Here is a 23,749-nt window from a genome sequence, read left to right as displayed (position 1 = left end):
AGAATTTGAAAGAGCAGCTACAAAGGTAAAGAAAAGTGTGCAAGAGGTGTGGTCATTTTTTCTTTTTTAAAAAAACAACCATCCTAGAAACACAGTCCAGATGTATTCCACACATTAAGAAAGGTGGAAGGAAGATAAAACGATTACCGGCATAGAAAAAACTGAAGTGAAAGAAGCTATTTTATCCAAAAGATCTTCATTCAAAAATTGGAAGAAGGATCCAACAGAAGAAAATAGGATAAAGCATAAGCGTTGGCAAGTTAAATGTAAGAGATTGATAAGACAGGCTAAGAGAGAATTTGAAAAGAAGTTGGTCGTAGAGGCAAAAACACAGTAAAAACTTTTAAAAATATATCCGAAGCAGAAAGCCTGTGAGGGGAGTCATTTGGACCATTAGATGATCGAGGGATTAAAGGGGAAATTAGAGAAGATAAGGCCATCGCGGAAAGATTAAATGATTTCTTTGCTTCAGTGTTTACTGAAGAGGATGTTGGGGAGGTACCCGTACCAGAGAAGGTTTTCATGGGTAATGATTCAGATGGACAGAACCAAATCACTGTGAACCTAGAAGATGTAGTAGGCCTGATTGACAAACTGAAGAGTAGTATTACCTGGAGTGGGTGGTATACACCCCAGGGTTCTGAAGGAACTCAAAAATGAAATTTCAGACCTATTAGTAAAAATTTGTAACCTATCATTAAAATCATCCATTGTACCTGAAGACTGGAGGGTGGCTAATGTAACCCCAATATTTAAAAAGGGCTCCAGCGGCGATCCAAGAAACTACAGACCAGTTATCCTGACTTCAATGACAGGAAAAATAGTGGGAAGTGTTCTAAATATCAAAATCACAGAACATATAGAAAGGCATGGTTTAATTGAACAAAGTCAGCATGGCTTTTCCCAAGGCAAGTCTTGCCTCACAAATCTGCTTCACTTTTTTGAAGGCGTTAATAAATATGTAAATAAAGGTGAACCGGTAGATGTAGTGTATTTGGATTTTCAGAAGGCGTTTGACAAAGTTCCTCATGAGAGGCTTCTAGGAAAAGTAAAAAGTCATGGGATAGGTGGCAATGTCCTTTCGTGGATTGCAAACTGGCTAAAAGACAGGAAACAGAGTAGGATTAAATGGACAATTTTCTCAGTGGAAGGGAGTGGACAGTGGAGTGCCTCAGGGATCTGTATTGGGACCCTTACTTTTCAATATATTTATAAATGATCTGGAAAGAAATATTTCATTTTTCATTTATTAAAATTTATTAATCGCCTAACACTTAGAAGGCCTAGGCGATGCACAAAAATACATACATAATAAAAGCAAAAATAAAAATACAGACAGTAAACTTTAGCTTCACAGAAACCAAAAAGCAAAATACCAAGTGTTGATGGTACATAAAGGTTAATGTTTTAGACATCAGGGCATAATTCCAAAAAGGAATCTCAATTATTGGATCATCAAATAAAGCAGATTGAGAACATTCATACCGCTTTATTAATCATTAAACGCACGATGAAGCAGATATTCCTTAAATGACGTTTTGAACTTTTTAACGTCTTCCAGAGATCTGAGGTCAAAAGGAAGAAGGTTCCATTGAATGGGTGCCGCTATAGAGAAAGAGGTCTCCCTGGTACTAAATAATCATGCATGACTGATTGAGGGAATTTCTAGCAGATTAAGTTGTGAAGATCTCAAGCATCTAACTGGATTATTATTATTCGTAACAAAGCATTGAACCAAAAAGTGGAGTCTGACGCACGAAGCTTATAAACTAACATGCCTATCTTAAACACTATACGTTCATTCACTGGTAGCCAATTAAGTCTGCATAGGATCGGCGAGATCTTTTCAAAACGCTTTGTGTGGGGAAACCAGCCTTGCGGCTGAATTTAACAAAAGTTGTAATGATTGAGTTAAACACTTCGGTAAATCTATATATAACCCATTACAGTAGTCAATGTGCGGAAAAATAATAGCACGGACAACCATCAGAAAATCTTTTGTCATACAACAAGTGACGTAGACCTACCAACAACCGAAGTTTAAAGAAACCTGTTTTAACAAGCGATCAAATTTGAGGTTTAAAAGACAACGTAGAATCAATCATGATGCCTAGGCTCTTAATAGGTTTGATAAGCGAGAATGAAAGATGGTCTATTGAAATGGTGTCATGTGTAGGCACAGAATGAGGTCGATGAATTAGTAACATTGTGGTCTTGCTAGTATTTAGCAACAGCTTGTTATGTTTCAACCATCGCTTAATGGTATCCAAGCAAAAAGAAAGAGAATTCACTGAGTGAGGTAATCAAATTTGCAGATGATACAAAATTGTTCAGAGTAGTTAAATCACAAGCAGATTGTGATAAATTGCAGGAAGACCTTGTGAGACTGGAAAATTGGGCATCAAAATGGCAGATGAAATTTAATGTGGATAAGTGCAAGGTAATGCACATAGGGAAAAATAACCCATGCTATAGTTTCACAATGTTAGGTTCCATATTAGGAGCTACCACCCAAGAAAGAGATCTAGGCGTCATAGTGGATAACACATTGAAATCATCGGTTCAGTGTGCTGCGGCAGTCAAAAAAGCAAACAGAATGTTGGGAATTATTAGGGAATGGTGAATAAAATGGAAAATGTCATAATGTCTCTGTATTCGCTCTATGGTGAAGACCACACCTTGAACACTGTGTACAATTCTGGTCGCCGCATCTCAAAAAAGATATAGTTGTGATGCAGAAGGTACAGAGAAGGTGACCAAAATGATAAAGGGAATGGAACAGCTCCCCTATGAGGTTAGGACTTTTCAGCTTGGAGAAGACGGCTGAGGGGGGATATGATAGAGGTGTTTAAAATCATGAGATGTCTAGAATGGGTTAACGTGAATCAGTTATTTTACTCTTTCGGATAATAGAAAGACTAGGGGGCACTCAATGAAATTAGTATGTGGCACATTTAAAACTAATCGGAAAAAGTTCTTTTTCACTCAGTGCACGATTAAACTCTGGAATTTGTTGCCAGAGGGATATGGTTAGTGCAGTTAGTGTAGCTGTGTTTAAAAAATGATTGGATAAGTTCTTAGAAGTCCATTACCTGCTATTAATTAAGTTGACTTAGAAAATAGCCACTGCTATTACTAGCAACAGTAACATGGGATAGACTTAGTTTTTGGGTACTTGCCAGGTTCTTATGGCCTGGATTGGCCACTGTTGGAAACAGGATGCTGGGCTTGATGGGACCCTTGGTCTGACTCAGTATGGCATGTTCTTATGAAGGTTAGCTTCCTATGAGATTTGTGTGCTGGCTGCAGTGCTGGAACATTTGCACATGCTTAGAAAGACCATTTTGGTGTTTCCGAGCTCTGAGAACTTTTTCTGTCTCGGCACCATCATATTACATCACTTATTTGTGTGGCTGATTTATCCTGCTGTCTATGGGAGAATACCTGTTTCTGGTAAACATCTTCGCTTTATCTAAGACATCCAAGTAAATATATTAAGGCTTTGTATTTCAGGTTTTTGATCCTTTCAGGTTTTCCTTAAGAAAAAAGTTAAACTTTCTATAGAAAATTCCTTTATAGGTTCTATTGGTTTAACCAGTCTAGATACATAAAATTCTGAAATTTAAATGTTTGAGAGTGTCACAGCTATCTTGCCGAGCACTGTATAGTTTTCTCTCCCCCTGCCCCCCCCCTCCCCCACAAAGTGAATGTGGCTCTTGGAATTTCTCCTATAATTGTGGACATTAAGCATGAAGATTATTTTAATTAGGTTTTAGCAGGAGTATATTCTGTGTGTTTATACCTTTTCCTAGGTATTTATCTTGATGTGATAATAGAATAGTAAACAAAAAAAAAGGAAAAACATGTTTAAATATTCTTGGACATCCATTCCTTTTAATTCATCATTTTAATGTATCAATGCTGTTTTTCAATGTTCAGTGTTTAATGCATAAATAGTAAGGCTACTCATCATCAAATTATTTTGGCTATATACTATAATGTTCTAACTATAAGGCTCCCTAGCCCACATTTTCCAACCTATAGTGGATCAATGGTCAATGTTAAAATGTATTAATTAGTTTTCAACGGTTATATTTATATTGCCTCCTAGCCTTTAGTTCTAATTTCTAATATATCAATGTTTCAGTGTTTAATGTATAAATAGTAAGACCCTCCTCTTACTATTACATAGTTATAATGTGAACAGATATGAGATACCCCAATGAATGTCGGTATATAAAAACAATTAAATAGACAACTGTAAGCTAGGGAGTACTGTAACTAATTTTTAACAGTTGTCTGATCTGTATGTTTGTCTTGATTAGATTGTAAACTCTGAGCTGGGAATGTTTCTTGTGTTTGTACAGTGCTGTGTACATTGAGTAGCACTACAGAAATATTAAGTAATAGTATGACTTACTGTACCTGGTTATCATCAGAGATTGAAAAATTACTTGTGTAATACATGTTTTGTAATGACAGCAAACCAAACAACCTACCTATCTTTCTCTTTAGCTAAACAGTACATTGCTATTCGATAACTCATAAGCCTAGGTATAAACTGAACTGCTAGAAAGCTCTAGAAAATGTGTTACATAATGGCATGAGATGGAGTCACATGACCTATTCATACAGCTCGTTGCACTACTTTCTTCAGAGAGTATTTATTACAGATAAATTTCTTTTCTTTAGCTAAGCAATTTGCTGAATTTTAAATATTTATTTATTTAGTGTTTTTCTATGCCGGCATTCAAGATAGGAATCACATCATGCTGGTTTACATTTAACAGGGGGTGTAAAATGAAAATAAAATAAAACAGTAACTGGTGAAGAGAAACTATGAAGTTACAATAAAACAAGGATGTTCAAAACTGGGTGAAGAAGGAAAGGCTAAAGGAATTTAACAGAGCAATTATTTACAATGTTATAGGAATGTCTGACTATGGTTGTCATTGAATTGAGATTCAGTTGGGATCTGGAAAGGCTTGATTAAACAACTATTAAAAAAAAAGACTATTAAAAATAGTCTTTCTTACTGTTAATTTTATGTTTTGGACCGTTATTTATTTTAATTTTTCTAATTTTCTCTTTGTAGATGGCATTGTCTCCATCTCGAACCTCTCAGCCACAGAGCATGATGGGAACTCATTCTAATAACATGATGGGGCAGTCACCAACCCAGAATCAGTTCCTGCAGCAAAATCCATTCCCAGCATCCAGTGGGACTATGAATGTAAACACTGTGGGCATTAGTCAAACACCTCAATCTGGAGTGCCACAGGTACATCTGCAATTTGGGCTGTCAATAAATGTTTCTTAATTTTGATTACGTAGTATGGTAGAATATCACGGGTATGAATTTGTGGGAAAAGGATTGATTATATAGGTACTCTTGATGTCTATTTCATGTGTTAATTTAGTTTTTGATGAAGATCTTTAGATAGCCAATACACTTGGTTTTTTGAAATTGCATTTGTAAGAAGATCTCACATTTCAGGCCTGAAATTTTAATTAACCACAAAACATATATCAAAATCATCCTTGTATTTAATATTTCTTTCTTGCCTTCTTCCTCCCATCAGTAATGTATTGATGGAAATTTGTAAAGACCCTCCCCTTACTTACTTTTGATGTCAGGAGCATGAATCCTCACTTTTTTTTTTTGCTCTGTCTAAAGAGTGTTAATGAAATTATCCTTGTGACTATGGCAACAAACATAATAAAGGCATTTCTCCAAGGACAAGCAGGATATGTAGTCTTCACAGGTGTGTGGCATCATTTGGAGTTCGGCCAGAGAAGATTACCCCAAAGCTTCTAGAAACTTTAGCATATTGATATTGCTTAGGCCCCTTCATTTTGTTTTTCCCTGCAGCCTATTAGTGATGTCTCTAGTTGTGTGACAATTTTTGTAATTTATTCTACTGGTTTTAGACAAGAATGACTGTAGAGGGGAAAGGAAAGGTCTAAAATTCTTATGTTAAATGCTGTCTTCAAAAATATGTAGAGGTAACATGTCTGTTTCATAAGTCAGAGAGATTGTGTTATTTGGAAGTAAATGCAAGGGTGAAAGCCTCTAAAGCAACTATTGCAAGATGGATTAAAGAGGCTATACGTTTAGCCTATTTGTAGCAGGGATGACAAGCGCTGTAAATAATTAACCAAAGCTCAATCAACAAGAGCGCAGACCGCTTCTTGGGCAGAGATGAATGCAGTAAATCATATTGATATTTCTAAAGCAGCAATTTGGGCGACTTAAGTTTGTGTGAAAAACATAGATTGGATGTTGCTTGCAAGGCAGGTGTTTTTGGGGGCAGCTGTCTTGAAAGCAGGATTGACTTCCACCCCATCCTAAATAAATGGGCTTTGGTACTTCTCATATATTCCTGACCTGTTGGAGCAGAAGGAAAAGGAAGGAGAAATTATGACTTGCCTATTAATTTCCTTTACTTCTGTTACACCAGTCAGGAAACCCACCTGGGAAGTGTGTTTGTTAGTTTTGTATTTGAAAAGAATTATTATTGTTACTCTAAGCAGTTAAATATAAAGTTGTTTTTTGCCATGGTATTTAAGCAGTTTGTTTATAGAAGGTGAGTATTTTCTTCTTAAGGATATATTCTTGTTGGGGGAATAAACCAAAAACTAATTTACATATTTCAAGCAATTTAATACATGATTACTTTTAAGATTATATTTTAACATTATGTTGGCATAGTTTATATTTTAGCATTGGCAATAGTACATTGGCTATACTGGTTCTGTGCATCACATACATGCCAGTAATGTCTTTAGGGGGGGAGCTCTGACTCCAGCTGCTGGATGGGGAACTTGACCTATATATTCCTGATTGGTGTAGCAGAAATAAAGGAAAGGAAATTAAAAGGTTAATCATTTCTCCTTAACCAGGTGAATTGGCCTATCTGTAAACCACACCCTTTGCCTGGCTAAAACTATACAGGGGCCTCCATAACAAGTGTGCATTTAGTCAGGTGTTCCTGAGGGGATGTTCAGGCTGAGGGTATGTTTTTCTTTTGAGTAATAGCCCTGGAAAAATTCGCCAGAGATTTGCACCTGTTTTTTTCAGTGGGTACTTTTTCCTGGCTAAAAAAAAACATGTAATTTTTGCTTTTTCCTGTGGAAATAACTTTGCAAATTACCTTTTCTATAAATAATTATACAAAATAATCATGTGTTTTTATTATATTGCATATAGATTGTATTCCACTCAAAATTGCAGATAGGTGGATTATAAAGTTTTAAACAATTTTTCATGTATTTTCTTCATAGGGCTTCTCAGCTCACTGTATTGTACCCTTTTTAGATTCTCTAGTTTCATTCTTTTTCTTAAATTTTCAGTCAGCCACTGTGTGCATTGGTGCATCAAGAGGTATTTGTGGGTTTTTCTAAAAATCATGTTTGACTTTGCTTTATTAGTTTTTTGGCCAGTGTCCCAAAAGAAGTAGGACAGTGGCTTCAATAAGTGCCATTGGAGCAGATACATCATATCTATCACATATCCCCATAACAGATGTGTGCTCTGTCTGGGGGACTACCACAACTTCTGAGTGTTCCATATATAGGAAGACAACTCCCAGAGATGTCATTCCTGCCTAGAGATAATGGAGAAGCTCTTTAGCAACCTAAGTCCAACCCATTGACACTAGATGCATTGAAGGGTCCAAGAGCTGTACTGGATGCTGGTGGTGCATCAGCATCGAGGATGCATCAGTCTTTCTCAACACCAAGTGCTCTCAGAGGCCGGGGAGACAGATGATTGTCTAGCTCCCCACATCTGAAGAAAACAAAGGAGTTTACTTCATCGGACCAGCATTGAGGAGTATTTTTCTCATCTCATCAGTACACAATGCCGTGAGCAGGTATTTTCTGGCTGTGGTCTCACATTAATATTAGACCCTAGATGCCAACCACCAAGCTTCCTCAAATGTCCCAGGAAAATGTGATAATTTGTTTTGTTTCCCATCTGGTATTGACATCAGCAATTTTTGAAGAGGAATTAGAAAAAAGGATCCAAGCGGTATGGAATCCAAAGGTTGCATACACCAGTGCATAGGCATCAAAATCATTGGTTGCCTTGCAGAGTTCCACCCCCTACTGGAAACCGTTATGGCATCTGTTGGAATGACCCTTATTCTAGTTCCTGGAGAGGAATCAGCATAGAGCATCAAGTTTTAGGGGGAGAAATCTCCTTCAAGGCAGAAAAGTTCATTAGGATCTTGACACCAGCAGGCAAGGGGCACACTCACAGAAGCATTGTCTTTTTTAGCAAATGCAGATTCAAACTGAACCAACATGTTCGAATTCTGAGTATTCCAGCAGTATGTCTATGGATCTTAGGACTGCTCAGATTAGGAGGAGGAGTCAGGTCTCCTATTAGACCCTTCTCCTCCACAGAAAAGAAGGCGCTAAATTTTACAGTCTGGGATACTAATATGCAGACATAAGGGAAAAAGCACAGGACTGCTTCTACAGCCAAGTCCAAAAGCAAAGCATGATCAAGCAGCATTGTCTGAATTACCAAGAACACTGTTTACCCTTTAAAAATGTTGCTAGCATTTTAATATGAATTTGACAGTTGCTTGGCTTTTGAATGTAAATATTACTACTCTTAACATAAGGTTTCAGAGTAGCTGGTCGGAGTGGCAATTACTACCCTTAACAGAAACATGGGGGTAACCTGCACAGCGTGGCATTTACTACCTTAAGAAACTTACTGGACAGACTGAATGACCATTTGGTCTTTTTCTACCATCATTACTATGTTAAGTCTGATATGGAGTGACCTCTCCGCTGATTTTGAAAAGAAAGTGGCAAGATCTTTTCCTTTTGGTTTACAAGAGGAGGAGGAGGAGTCCAGAGCAAAAATGTTTGACATCCTCCAATTTGTGGAACTCCATAGAAGATTGTAGCAATGCCCGTCCATAACATCCTATTGGAGAAATACGAGAATGTGAGAAACCCCCAAGCTTTGTCACCAGTAGATAAGGCAGATGTAGAGTTTCATGACCAGAAGATTCCTGGATTCAAGAAGCAACAGCTGCCTTATCAGTTAGTTATGGTCAAAATTCGCTCTCTGAGACCAAAAGGTCTAGAATCCACTCAGTGCATTCCCCTGGGAAGGGTTATTGTACTCTTGACCTGATTTGAGAGAGATTTATCAGGATTTTGTGCTGAATGCCTGCCTCAGTAACGATCCATTACAGAATCATATACAAATCTATCACCACCATCTACAAAGTCATTCACCAACAAGCCCGGATCAACTTACAAATTCCCTTCAAAAAACACACATCCATCAGACCCATCAGAGAATCCTACAAAGAATCTCTTCAGGTGCGTCACGCAAAAACCATTCATCATAAATCTCTCAGTGCCAGAGCATTCTCAACCGCAGGTCCACCATTATGGAACTCCATCCCAGCGGACCTGAGACAAGAACCCTGCCTTCCAACATTTAGAAAAAGGCTGAAAACTTGGCTTTTTAACAAAAGCCTTTCCGATCCCTGACTGAGACCTACACCAGACATCTTAACCACACTATCCAAGCTCCGACTGAGACCTACACCTGACATCTCAACCACACTATTAAAAATTGTTTAAATAAACTGTCATTCGCTGCCAGCACCTTCACATTATTAACACTATCATTTACTATACAAATCACATTTAATCGGACTCAATCTTGTAACCTTGTAAATAAGTTGCTGTAAGTTTAATCCCCCTCTTCTCACCTCCAAGTCCCAGTTATTTATTTCCCTTTTTTATTGTAACTGTCACTCTCCTTTCAATGCTCTTGTTACAGTTGTTTGGGTTATCTCTTATCTTGCACACTTTGTTAAATGTAAACCGGTTTGATGTGATCCATGTCATGAAAGCTGGTATAGTAAAAATAATAAACAAATAAATAAATAAATCTTATCAGCTCTTTATTGTCCAGGATATGTTTGGTCAGGGGTACGGAATGTGAGAAACACATGGTCTGATCAACCTATGATGTTTTTGAGACAGAATCAAGAATTTCTGTGATAGAGATTTGTGTCCACAAACTCTCGTGGCTGTTGGCTTTAGTCTTCAGACAAGATGTCCAGAGAAAACTCAGACATATATCATGCAGTAAGGTCAAGGATGGCTCAAATGTGTGCTATGCTTCAGACCTTCTCCATTGTGACTGTTATGTTCTGGTATGGTTGTGGTCCCTGGATCGTAGTGAGAGCTGACTCCACCCACAGAGAGGAGCCCTGTGGGGAATCACTATGATAGGCATGGCCTCAGCTGAGATTGACACAAATAGTAGTGAGACTTTATTAGACTGGAATGTAGGTGAAGTACCCACCAAGTGGGAAGAAAGACACAGTCCAGAGTAGTAAGGTTGCTCAATGATGATGATATCCCTGGTAGTGGCCTGCAGAGCGGGGTACGCCGGGGAACTCCTCCTCCAGATGATTCACTTTTCAGGATAGATCCAGTAGTGGCCCACAGTGCGGGGTATGCTGAGAATCACACTGTCGTTGGTAAGAAGTGCAGGAGGTCAGTAGATCTGGGTAGATGAGGGTACTCACTCCGAAGTGATTTGTGGTCTGTTGAGGCTAGCACGGTAGTGGCCCGAGGCATGGGGTACACCGGAGGTTCCATCAGCAAGATGGTAGTAAATGATGAGCGTACTCACAAGACTGATCGAGGCAGAGTCCCAATCAAGAGTAGATGTTCTCTCCAGGCAGGAAGTCCTCCGAGGAGCGGATAGCTGGAACGCGACAAGGTCCCCGAGGAGCGGGTACCTAAGGCGTTCAAGTCCCAGAGTTCAGAAACCAGTTCAGAGTAGCAATAACTAAGCATCTCCAAGTGGAGTGGAATTCAGCAGGAAGGAAGTCCTTTCTAACTCATAGGATGCATAGGCCGGATAGCTTAAATACACTGGTGGGTGATGTCATGCGGACGGGGACGCCCCTGAGGTTCCCGCCATGATGTGTATCAGAGAGGGCCTGGCGCATGCGTGCCCTAGATAATCCCCGATTCAAGATGGCGACGGGATCACCCACGCCTTCCCGATGATGCCGGGGAAAGTGGCATTTGCAAGCGGAGGCCTCCATTTTTCAGAGAATTGTTGGTGTAGGGAAAAAGGAGGTGAGCAACAGAGGTCGCAGCTGTCACTCCAGACCCACCCTCCTCATCAATTAGGTATTTGATTGCTGCACTGAAGAGACCTTTATATCCTCTGAGGAAGACGGTACCATTGGCCCCCCTCACCATCATCAGTAACATGGACCTTGCATTTGTCCCAGGCAGCAGAGGGCCCAAAAGCCACAGTCTGCTTGTTAACTGTAACCTTGGAGTAATCTGTACAGAGTGGCAATTACTACCTTAAGCTTGTTGGGCAGACTGGATGAATCATTTGGCCTTTTTCTGCCGTCATTTCTATGGTTTTGTGTTTCCAGAAGGACATATCCATAAGCTCAGTATCTATGCTAGAGAATTTCTCTGTCGGGGGAAGGCAAAGACTTTAAACAGTTGGCCTAATATTATCTCAAACACTTGGATTCTTGGCATAATCATGAATAGATACAGATTATATCTATTGTAATCTGTGTCTATTCCTGATTATGCCAAGTATCTGAGGTAATATTGGGCTAACAGTTTAAAATACCACCAAGTTGCCCATTGAAGAGCGCTTAGTCTGCTTTTCAGTATTGGGAACTGCTGAAAAAGAAACTCTCCTCCCTCTTAGAGGCCAATATGGTAAAACCCATTCTGCCAGGGGAAAGATGGTGGGGACATTATTCCAAGTTCTTCCTGATTATAAAGAAAACAGGGGGATTCTGTCTGATCCTAGATCTAAGGGTTTTTAACAGATTAATGGTAAAAAAAAAAAAAAAAAAAAAGTTCAGGCTGGTTTTCCTTTGCATCTTGATTCCTTTCATGGAAAAAGGATGTTGGCTATGCTCCTTCAATCTAAAGGATTCTTAAACCCATTAAAAGATATTGCCAAGTCATAGGAAATATCTATGATCTGTGGTGGGGAAAGACCACATCCATTATCGTGTATTGCTGATTGCCCTAGCATCAGTGCAACATGTGTTGTGATGGTGGCTGCATATCTATGCAAATTGGGGTAGCATATATTTCCCTACCTGGGCAATTGGCTAGTTAAGAGCACATTTGAAGCAGGTGCTATACAATTAATAAGCAAAACTACCCAGGTGTTAAAGTTGCTAGGGTTTGTCGTAAATTATCCCAAATGCCATTTGTGCCCATCATCTCTGTTAGAATTTATAAGAATTCTCTTAGATATAATTCAAGTGAAAGACTTTCTTCCACAGCCAATTATCATCATGCTGATGTTTGTAATGGAAGAAATGAAAAAGAGTGGTTAGATATCAGCATGGGACAAGTTGAGGATGTTGGATCATATGGCATCAGCAGTACATGTAATACCCTTGGCATGTCTCCACTTGACCCACAGGAACAAATGTTTAAATTAAATCAGCTGGTATCATACAATATATTAAAGCACCATAGAATTGGCTATGCAGCATGAAATAATCATATACTAGGGTTCCACCTCAGCACGACTGAAGTCCATGTGCAAATGATGTGCCAAAAGTATTTTTTTTAGAATATTTTTTTGCATATAGAAGATTAAATTACAGCGTGCTGATTGAGAACATGTTGCATAAGCCTGAGGAAAGAAAGGCATAAATGTTGATTGATAAATTTGCACCCTCCTTGGTAGTTGCTCTGTATGCTTTGGCTGTTCCAATCTGTTTTATTCTCTGTTCACGCATTCTTTTTCACTAATTATTCTTCAGACTCCCTGGCTTTACATTGATACTTTTTTGCTTTTTATCATTCTTCAGATGTCCGACACTGCAGTGTTTTGGCAAGATGTACAGTTGCCTGTGTCGGGGGCTTTATATCAGATTATATCACACCCTACACCTATACCGACAAGCAACACTCCACGCCAAACGTGACTTCTATGCAGCAAAAATTCACAGCTACAAATTCAACCCTACCGCCCTATTCTCCTATGTAGCAGAACTCACAAAGTCCACCACTCCTTCCCCCCAGGAAGATAATAGCATAGAGAAATGCAATAAACTAGCAGATCACTTTAAAAACAAAATCACCAACATTCTCAATCGTCTCCCCCCCCCAAACCCACTCACATCGACCTCCCACCCACCACCAACAACATTAACCTCACATCCCTTGATCTCACCACTACGATGGAAGTCAACGCCATCCTAAAAAAGATGCGGCCAGCCACCCACATCGCCGACAACATCCCATCTAAACTCCTCCTCACTATCCCTTCCGTCATAGCAAGACCGTTAGCGGATATCATAAACTGCTCCCTTACCTTCGGGACGGTTCCCGACCCGCTTAAACTCGCCATCGTAAAGCCCCTACTAAAAAAGCCCACCCTCGACCAAAATGATCCAGCAAACTACAGGCCCATCTCCAACCTACCTTTTATTTCTAAAATTCTGGAGAAAGTGGTCAACACACAACTTACCGACTTCCTAGAAGATAACAATATCCTCCACCCCGCCCAGTACGGCTTTCGCAAAAACCGAAGCACGGAAAAGCTCCTACTTGCAATAACAGACACCATCCTAAAAGGCATGGACCACGGCCAATCATACATTCTAGCCCTCTTAGATATCTCAGCAGCTTTTGATACGGTGAACCACAAAATCTTAATATCACGCTTAGCAGAGATAGGCATCTCTAACACAGCGCCACAGTTATTAAATGAGATTACATGTGGTTAACCAGGTTGGACATTAATTATATACAAGTGGCGACAGAGTGGGGGGTAGCGCGGGGTGGGGGATGAAGCACTTAATCAATTCAAAAAAGGAATCAAGACCTGGTTATTTAAACAGGCCTATCCCAACGCCTCTCAACCCTAGCATTTGACTTCTCCTCAACACTCATTATTTCCCTCTCCATAGTACAGTGTCCCCCCGCCCCCCTACACACCCTCCCTCCCTCACCACCCCATCCATTTTATGGCTTCCTGATATTCAGTCACCACCTCTCCTTCCCATCGCCACCACCTGCCCCCTTGTACAGTTCCTACCCCACCCCACTCTGTCGCCACTTGTATATAATTAATTTATGTCCAACCTGGTTAACCACATGTAATCTCATTTAATAACTGTGGCGCCCGTTGGCTCTACAGTAAAGTTGTCACCTTTTAACTTCCTATCCTTCCTCCATCTATCATTGTAATTTCCTTTCTCAGTTGTCTGTAAACCGACATGATGTTTTTTTTTACGAATGCCGGTATATAAAAGTTATAAATAAATAAATAAATTATCACATTTGAGTTCAGATCTAGCATCTCACATATCAGATTGACAGGCCTGTGGGTCTTGTATGTTAGAGTGTGGAACAGGTATAGCTTCCCTGGATGGATAAATAGTTATCTCCACTTCAGGCAAGTTCAATGGACCCCACAATCATGATCTTCGAGACCACATCTGAATCACCCAGCAGCTCAAGGACTAGTGGCTGATACAATCAAGCCTGGCCAGAGGAATCTGCTTCCAATTCAATTCTGCCAATTCAAATTTTACTAACCTTGGATGCAGCCAACCTGGGCTGGGGAGCTCCTCTTTGGTCTGCTTAGGAAAACTTCATCAGATAAATTTCCTAGAGCTAGGAGCACATGGTATGCTCTAAAGGTGAGATTGATTGGCCATTAAAATTCAGATAGTTAGCAATGTTATGTATGAAGAAGCAAGGGGGGGGGGGGGGCAGAGGCTCATCCCTCCTGTCTGGAAGCTGTCCAGATTTGGAATTGGGCCATGTCTCAATGTGTGTATGCTAAGAGCCTCACAAATGGTCACTGGACAGGGAGTAGCAAATCAGATTTTCTGCAAGTGGTTAATCTGTTGGTGTTTTCTCTGAACAGAAAGGTTCTGGTTTTCTACTCCAGGAGAAGGACTGAAGGCAAACTAACCTTTGATGTCTTCTCCCTAGATTGGGACGTGGCTCTTCTGTTTGCTCATCTTTAGTTCCTCTAGTGGAAAAACCTTGCTAAAGCTCAGAAGTGATTGGGGAACCATGATCCTCATAGCTCCCTATTGGCCAAGACAGGTCTGATTTCTACTCCGGGAGTGATTTGTCAGGAAATCAGTCAGGAAATCCCCAACTCTCATCACTCTAAAACAGGGATTGCTGCATCATCCCAAAACTAATTCTGTAGCCCTCACAGCCTGCATGTTGAGTGGATAACATCAAATTCCCTTAATCTATCAGAGGATGTGTCTTGAAATCGTCTAGCTTCTAGAAAGGATTTCGCAAAGAAATCTTATGGTTTTAAATGAAGGAGATTTATCTTCAAGTTGGAGGGAAAGGCCTTAGAACCTTTATTTTCCACACAAAAGCCACTTGATAACTTTCTACATCTTTGAGTCTGGTCTGAAGACTAACTCCATTAAGATTCAATTCAGTGCAGTTGGTTCATGCTACCATGTAGAAGGTTAAGCCTTCCTTATATAGTCTTTGGTTGTCAGATTTATGCAGGGCTTGCTTCAGGTGAAACCTTCCATTATGCTTCTCAATATGGTACTCGCCCAGTTGATGAAAGCTCCATTAGATTCCTGTGAGCTGAAGTACCTGACCTCATTTTTGGTGGCAGTCATTTGGGCACTCAGAGTCAATAAACTTTAGGTCTAGTGACTTGTTTATTTTAAACACAATCCACAGGTTTGAATTTCTTGCTCCCTGTGGAATTCATATCAGTATCCATAACTCAATTGAACTTTTAACATTCATTTATTACCATTGTAAATAATAAACAGCTCATATCATAAGTATCCTAGAGCCTTCTTTCCATTGAAACATTGGAGGTATTTCAATGTGTCTGGAGGAAAAGTAGGATAAGGGAGATATAATAGAGACTTTTAACTACCTCCAAGGTTTCCATGCACGGCAGGCAGCCATGTTTTAATGGAGTGGAGTCTATAGAAAGAGAGGAGAAGAGTATGTGTGAGAGCATGGATATGTGTATGAGATAGGGAGTGAGAGAATGAACATGTGTGAGTGAGAGGGAGTGAAGAGCCTGTATGTGTTTGTGTTAAGTAGAAAGAGAAAGTGTATGAGAAATCAGGGGCATGTGTGTAAGAGAATGAATGTATTTGTGTACATGAGAGCGAGAAGATAACATTTGTTCCCTACCTTCCCTAAACCACGACAGACTCAGAGTGACTGCAAATCAAAAGATTCCAGGTATGGAGAGAAGAAGATTTTTAATCCTTTATTTCCTAGCATGTAGCAGATGGGCTCAGGCCATTGGGTATAGTGTACTCCTGATAGCAGATGGGAGACGGAGTCAGATTTCAAAGCTGATGTCAGCCTACTTATACCCATGCAGCATGCTTAGCTCTTCAGTAATTCTCCGTCTCCTAAAATAGATGGGGACACTTCCACACACTAAAATAGTGTTAGCAATTTTAAAACAAAGAAAATTTACCTCAAGAAGACAAGCCCCGCTCTCCTATACCCATACCTAAGGGTCCCTCCCCCAGTCGAGAATTCCTGAGGTGATTTCCGAGATCCTTCAGAGGTAAGCCTCGATCTGGTAGCCAGCTCCTGGCGTGGACTTAGCCCCCAGAGTGGCTGAGAGGCAGTGGGTGCAGAATCAAGCAGAATTCCCTCTCCCCCCACAGCCGGAGACCACCCGGCATGAGACCGGGAAACGCCAAGACCAAGTAAGGTAGAAACCTCTTCTAAGTCTTCGGTCTCCGAGGCTCGAATAGCCGCACAGATCGTCCCTTCTGGCATCTGTTAAATCGGGTTGAGCAGCTCCGTCCGAGCTAGACCCTGATCCGGTGCGAGGGTCCACACACGTGGAGACCCTCCCGGGGGGGGGGGATGGTCCTCGGCGCCATTTCTCCCCCCTTGACCGCCATATTGTCTGCACAACTGTGCCATGTGCACAGCGACGCATTTAATGGTGCCAGGGGCATAGCGGCCCACACAAACTGCCCAAGTGCACAAATACAGCGGCGCGCACATCTCAGCCAGGCACACAAAGTTGTTGACTGCGCGCCCACATCTTGCGCATCCTGCACGCACATCGTTGGTGTACCCGAAGCACACAATTAAGCCTCCTGGTGCGCATACCATCGCGCACAGACGAGTTTTGAGTCTCTCCACGGCACAAATCATGGCACTGCCGGACAAGAAGGTTAAGGGACAAGCCCTGTGCCCAGCTGGCACCTGAGAGCTGTGCAACCTGAAGTGGCCTCCACCCTATGCCAGCAGTGCGAAGAGGCTCAGGGGGAACCTAAGCAAGGCCCTCCACAGCCAATAGAGGGATCTGGTTCCAGTAACGATAGCACCCCGGACCTCTGCATATCCGACTCAGCGCCTACACAGGAAAGCACCTTGGGGACCTCCACCATAACCCCACCTAGATTCAATATGGACCCAGGGACCTTTTCCTGGGTGGAATTTTTCAAAGGGCTGCAAACCTTTGTCCAAGCGCAATCGGTACCTCCTGCGACACAGCCCCAGTCTCCAGCAGAAGCACAAGACCTTTCAAGCACCTCTCAGACCTCTCGAGACGTGACCCACCTAGGCAAGAGCCTCTCTACAGATGATACAGACACCTCGGGGGACGAGACTGACTCCCTGGAGGAAGGGGAAATCCCTCAGGGATGGAACCATACCGAACCATGCTGCGATTCTTCTCCAAAGACGAGTTACCAGCCCTTGTGGCTCTGACCCTGAAGACGCTGGCCATTCCAGGCCACGGGTACCTCAGCGGAACTAAAGACGAACCCTGTCTTGGTGTCCCTCCATCAGGCCTCATGCTATTTCCCAATGTTGCAGGCCGTACAACAACTGATTGACCTGGAGTGGAATGCCCCAGAGGCCAGCTTCAAAGGAGGATGAGCCTTAGAAGCCCTATACCCCCTGGAACCCACGGCCAAGGAACTCCTATGGTTCCCAAAAGTGGATGCCATGGTCTTTGCAGTCTCTAAGCGCACAACCATCCCGGTCGAAGGAGGAGCGGCACTCAAGGATGCCCAGGACAGACGCCGGGAACCCATCCTTAAACAGTCCTTTGTAGCAGCAATAACCCTGCAAATCGCTTCCTGCTGTGCTGAAGTAACACGTGCCTGCTTGCTTCTCTCCAGAGAAGCAAGCAGGCACATGTTACTACGTCCGCTGAAACATTAGAACCAGCGATATCCTTCCTCACAGATGCAACATCAGACCTAGTGCGCACCTCAGCCAGGGGAGTCTCCTCCATAGTGGCAGCCAGAATACAACTATGGCTCTGAAATTGGTCAGCTGACGCTACCTCCAAAGTGAACCTCACGAGAATGCCCTTTAAAGGATCCCTCTTGTTAGGAAGCGAACTGGAGAAGTTAGTCAACAAATGGGGCGAATCTCCAGTACCGTGTCTACCGGAGGACAGGAACAAAAGAAACAAGTGCTCTTCCCCCCGAAGAATAAAGGGCAGAGAAACCCAGTGCTTCAGACCGTACAAGAACACATACTACTAAGCACCTCGCCCCACAGGCAGGGCCCAGTCCTTTCGGAACAGACACAACAAGAGGGAGCAGGCCTCAGGCACAGGCTTCGGCCGCACCCCACGATCAGAATCAGCAGACCCATCCACAGGAAGAAGTCATAGGGGGCAGACTTACCCTCTTCTACCAAAGATGGGTCGAAATAACGTAGGACAAGTGGGTCCTAACCATCATTCGAGAGGGATACTATCTGGACTTCCACAGCATCCCTCCAGACAAATTTGGGAGATCAACATGCCACTCCTTCTCCAAGAGGACGGCAGTGGTGATAACCCCGGTGCCCATGCACCAACAAAATACTGGTCACTATTCCATCTATTTTATTGTTCCCAAGAAGGAAAAACGTTCCGGCCCATCCTGGACCTCAAGACAGTCAGTCGATACCTGAGGGTACCACACTACTGTATGGAAACCCTACGCTCGGTCATTAGGGCAGTACAGCCAGGAGAATTCCTGACTTCACTGGATCTATCCGAAGCCTATCTCCACATTCCGGTCCATCACGACCATCAGCGCTTCCTACGCTTTGTAATACTGGACCACTATTATCAGTTTTGGGCGCTACCCTTCAGACTAGTTACCGCCCCTCGGACCTTCACCACAATCATGGTGGTAGTGGCGGCAGCACTGAGGAAAGAAGAAATCCTCTTTCACCCTTACCTAGACGATTGGCTGATAAGGGCAAAATCTCCAGAGGAAAGTCACCGGGTGACCACCAGAGTCAAGAATCTACTGCAGAATCTCAGGTGGGTCGTCAACACAGCCAAGAGCTGCCTGCAGCCCTCTCAATCGCTAGAATACCTGGGAGTCCGGTTCGACACCAAAGAAGATAAGGTTGTCCTTCCCCCTCCAAGGAGAAGAGAACTGATGCGCCAGCTACGAAAACAGTTGAACTATGCTCTCCCGGGACTTACCTCCAAGTTCTCTGTCTCGTGACATCAACCCTGGAAGTTGTTCCATGGGCAAGGGCCGACATGCGCCCACTACAACGTTCCCTACTATCAATATGGAATCAGACATCCCAGAACTACTCCATTCAACTCCAGCTACCAGCAGAGGTTCGGACCCAGCTCCAATGGTGGCTACAGGAGGACCAGCTGAGCAAGGGAATAAAACTATCCCCATCGAACTGGATCTTGCTCACCACGGATGTGAGCCTGCATGGGTGGGGAGCCACTGTCAGGAACTGACAGCCCAGGGACAATGAGACAAAGAAGAAACGGGGGTGGAACATACACGGCTGGAAGCCCGAGCAGTCAGACTAGCCTGTCTACGATTCAGCCATAGACTCCAGGGCGAGTCTGTCAGAGTCATGTCAGACAACGCCACTACAGTTGCCTACATCAACCGCCAGGGAGGAACCAGAAGCCAACAGGTGTCCCTGGAGATAGACCCCCTCAGGGCATGGGCGGAAACAAATCTGCAAGGCATCTTCAGCCTCCCACATCGCAGGAAAAGACAACGTCTCTGCGGACTACCTCAGCAGAAAGAGTCTAGACCCAGGGGAATGGACGCTGTCGACCACAGTTGATAGTAAACCGCTGGGGAACCCCAGCCATGGATCTCCTGGCAACCTGGTCCAATGCCCAAGTTCCCAAATTCTTCAGCCAACGACAAGAACCGCAATCCCAGGGAATCGATGCCCTCGTCCAGACCTGGCCACGGGAAGCCCTGCTGTATGCCTTTCCCCCATGGCCACTACTGTGCAGGATCATCCGCAAGATAGAACACCACAGGGGACTAGTACTTCTAGTGACCCCGGACTGGCCAAGAAGGCCAAGGTATGTAGACATGCGAAGACTTCTTACGGGAAACCCTCTGTGCCTACCTCCACACAGGGACTTTCTCAGGCTAGGACCGATCCTCCACAAAGACCCGACTCAATTCTCTCTTATGGTCTGGTGAGTACTTGAGAGTACTCCCCAGACCATACTTTTCTTCAGGTGAGTACTTGAGAGTACTCACCTGAAGAAAAGCGGATACTCTAAGGCAGGGATTGACACCTTACTTCGAGCACGCAAGTTCTCCACATCACTAGCTTACATAAGAATATGGAGAGTATTTGAAGCCTGGTGTGAGGACCGTGAGATCCTTCCGTGGACAGTCAAAATTCCAAAGATCATGGAATTTCTGCAGGACAGCTTGAACAAGGGGTTGTCCCCCCAACTCCCTCAAGGTTAGGTGGCTGCGCTGACTTGCTTCAGAGCTAAGGTGGACGACATCAGCCTATCAACCCATTCAGATGTTTCTCACTTCATGTTAAGCGCCATGCCATTTATTATGACGCTTATATATCCAGGGATACAAGAACACTTAGATTTTTTTTTTAATAAAGTATAATAGTTTATTGTTCAGTATAAGTATTCTTGGGAGATGCTGATGCCATGTCTCTGACAAACTGACTACCAGCATCTCATCGTATACAGGAAGTGATCCTTCTTTTATAGATAACATACAATATTGTACTGGATCAGAAGATTCTAGAGTGCGTGACTGCCTTCGAGAATAATTTACGTAGGGTTGTCATGTCTACAGCATAAGATCCCCTAAGTATTTCTCCAAGGCGGGGCCCAGTTACCATCACTCTAGATAGTCCTTTGTTCTGTTAGAATCTTGCTGGTCAGGGCAATTAACACATCTGAAGTTGTGTTTACAGATACTGCTGAGAATAGAGCCCCTTATTGTGACAGGATAGCCTGAAGTTCCCTCCTTCGGCTTCTGCTTTGTGTGACCCTATGATTAGGCATCACCTTAAGGAGCCAGCTTGACTGCCTGTCCAGATGTCCTAGGAATTCTGCAAGTCATTCTCAATAAGTCACTTACAGGCAGATACAGTAAACAGCGCGGAGAGCAGACGAGCGCCCGCTGTCCCGGCGCGCGCACAGGCCACTCTCCTGTGCACGCGATTCAGAAAAATTATTTATTGAAGCGCTAGTGCTAGGGACACTAGTGCTAGGGACACTAGCGCTAGGGACACTAGCGCGTCCCTAGCACCTCTTTTTGGACAGGAGCGGCGGCTGTCACCGGGTTTGACAGCAGACGCTCAATTTTGCCAGAATCTGTTCTCAAACCCGCTGACAGCCACGGGTTCGGAAACCGGATGCCAGCAAAATTGAGTGTCCGGTTTTCAAGCCACGGGCCGATTTTAAATTTATTTTTTTTAAATTTTTGATTATTTTAAACCATGATATTAAGTCGGAGGGTGTACAGAAAAGCAGTTTTTACTGCTTTTCTGTACACTTTCCCGGTGCCGAGAGAAATTAACGCCTACCTTTGGGTAGGCGCTGATTTCTGAAAGTAAAATGTGCGGCTTGGCTGCGGGCGCTATTAGTTTTGGGGGGGTTGGACGCGCGTTTTCGACGCACTAGCTTTACCCCTTATTCAGTAAGGGGTAAAAGCGCGTCGAAAACACGCGTCCAAACGTGGGTTAACAGTGCGCTCCGTCGGAGCTGTACTGTATCGGCCTGTTAGAGTTCTTACAGTCAAGGCAGGCTAAGAAAAAACAAAGGATTCTTTGTCAGTTTCCTTTCTCCATGTTGGGTTTCTGTTCTGGCACATTCCTCATTCCTGGGAGGGGGTCAAACAAACCCAACCACCCTTAAAGTGGCCGGTGCCCCTATGGAATCTCAATCTAGTACTAGACTTCATAACGGGAACTTCCTTCAGACCAACGCGTGGTCTGTCACTACAGCTCCTGACCCTGAAGACTGCATTCCTAGTGGCAATATGTTCAGCCCGTCGTATCTCTGAGCTTCATGCGCTATCCTGTCGGGAACCGTTCCTCAGGTTCACTCCGGGATCCATACAGCTGTGCACTGTCCCCTCCTTTCTACCGAAAGTGGTTTCTCAGTTTTCATCTAAACCAAACAATCTCTCTACCATCTCCAGACGAACACAAGGATTTGGAAGACTCACACTGTCTTCGCCATCTAAACATCGGCAGACTCCTAGTCCGATACCTGGAAAGATCGGAATCTGTGGGAAAGACGGACCACCTATTTGGCATTCACAGAGGAAAGAAACGGGTAAGCGGCCTGGCGGGAACTATAGCCTGCTGGATCAAAGTAGTAACCAAGACGGCCTACGTAGAGGCAGGGAAGCCTCCACCTCTACAAGTCAAGGCCCATTCTACAAAGGCCCAGGCAGTGTCCTGGGCGGAAACCAAGATGCTGTCGTCTGCTGAGATCTGTCCTCCATACACACCTTCTCGGGGTTCTACCGCCTGGATGTCCAGGCCTGGGAGGACACAACCTTTGCAAGGGCAGTACTAAGTGGGCCAAGGGCATCCTCCCGCCCTATTCAGGAGTAACTTTTGTACATCCCATTGGTCCTGAGTCCATCTGGTACACGGTAGGAAATGGAGAAATTACTTACCTGATAATTTCATTTTCCTTAGTGTAGACATCCCGGACTCACCATCCCGCCCACGGCTGCCCCAGAATCCGGAAACCTCGGGTGAAAAACCCCGATAACAAGACAAGCACGGGTAAGTCAGTTCAAGACACCCATAGTTGCCAGGTGTCAATGTTATCCGGTTGAGTGCACTGGCGGTCTCCAGTTTGGAAATCAGTTGAACCAGTCCTAGTTAAAGTTAATCAATTTAACCTCAAGTTATTAAAACACACATATATCCACAATTGCTTTTCGAGGAGAATATTGAAGAGCTAAGCATACTGCACGGGTATATGTAGTCTGATGTCAGCTTTGAAATCTGACTCAGTCTCCCATCTGCTATCAGGAGTACACTATACCCATTGGTCCTGAGTCCATCTGTCTACACTAAGGAAAACGAAATTATCAGGTAAGTAATTTCTCCAGTTTTAATTATTGGTTGGTGTTTGTTTTGCTGTGTTTAAATATTTTATTGGTGTTTTGGGAAATTAATTTATTGGATGTGTTATTCATCAAATATTTTGAAAATGTTTTTATTAATCTGGTTTTATTATTCATGATTTATATTTTTTGAACTTATTTGATATTTTATCATACATCTGGTTTGTTGTGATTTCCAGTTCTCTTTTCGTCTGTGCATTTCTATTTATGCTTTATGGTATTTTTATTTTGTGTTTGTCTCCAACAGTTGTGAGTATATGAGGAGTTAAATATCATCTGAATAACATCTTGTGTCTATTTTTTTTAATGGTTGATACATTGCTGTCAAATGATTTTAAAAATAGTTT

General features: G+C 42.9%; 1 protein-coding gene across 1 annotated transcript in view; it reads left to right on the top strand.

The window, feature by feature from the left end:
* CREBBP (CREB binding protein) overlaps positions 1-23,749 on the top strand; it is a 918,877-nt gene that overhangs the window by 404,408 nt on the left and 490,720 nt on the right. The window contains exon 13 of the mRNA XM_029576620.1: positions 5,096-5,281. Within this exon, the coding sequence (XP_029432480.1) occupies positions 5,096-5,281 (186 nt within the window). The remainder of the gene's footprint in view (positions 1-5,095; positions 5,282-23,749) is intronic.

This window comes from Rhinatrema bivittatum, chromosome 14 (genome assembly GCF_901001135.1).
Source record: "Rhinatrema bivittatum chromosome 14, aRhiBiv1.1, whole genome shotgun sequence".
In the NCBI taxonomy this organism is placed as follows: Eukaryota; Metazoa; Chordata; class Amphibia; order Gymnophiona; family Rhinatrematidae; genus Rhinatrema; species Rhinatrema bivittatum.
This window is presented reverse-complemented; position numbering and strand designations above follow the sequence as displayed.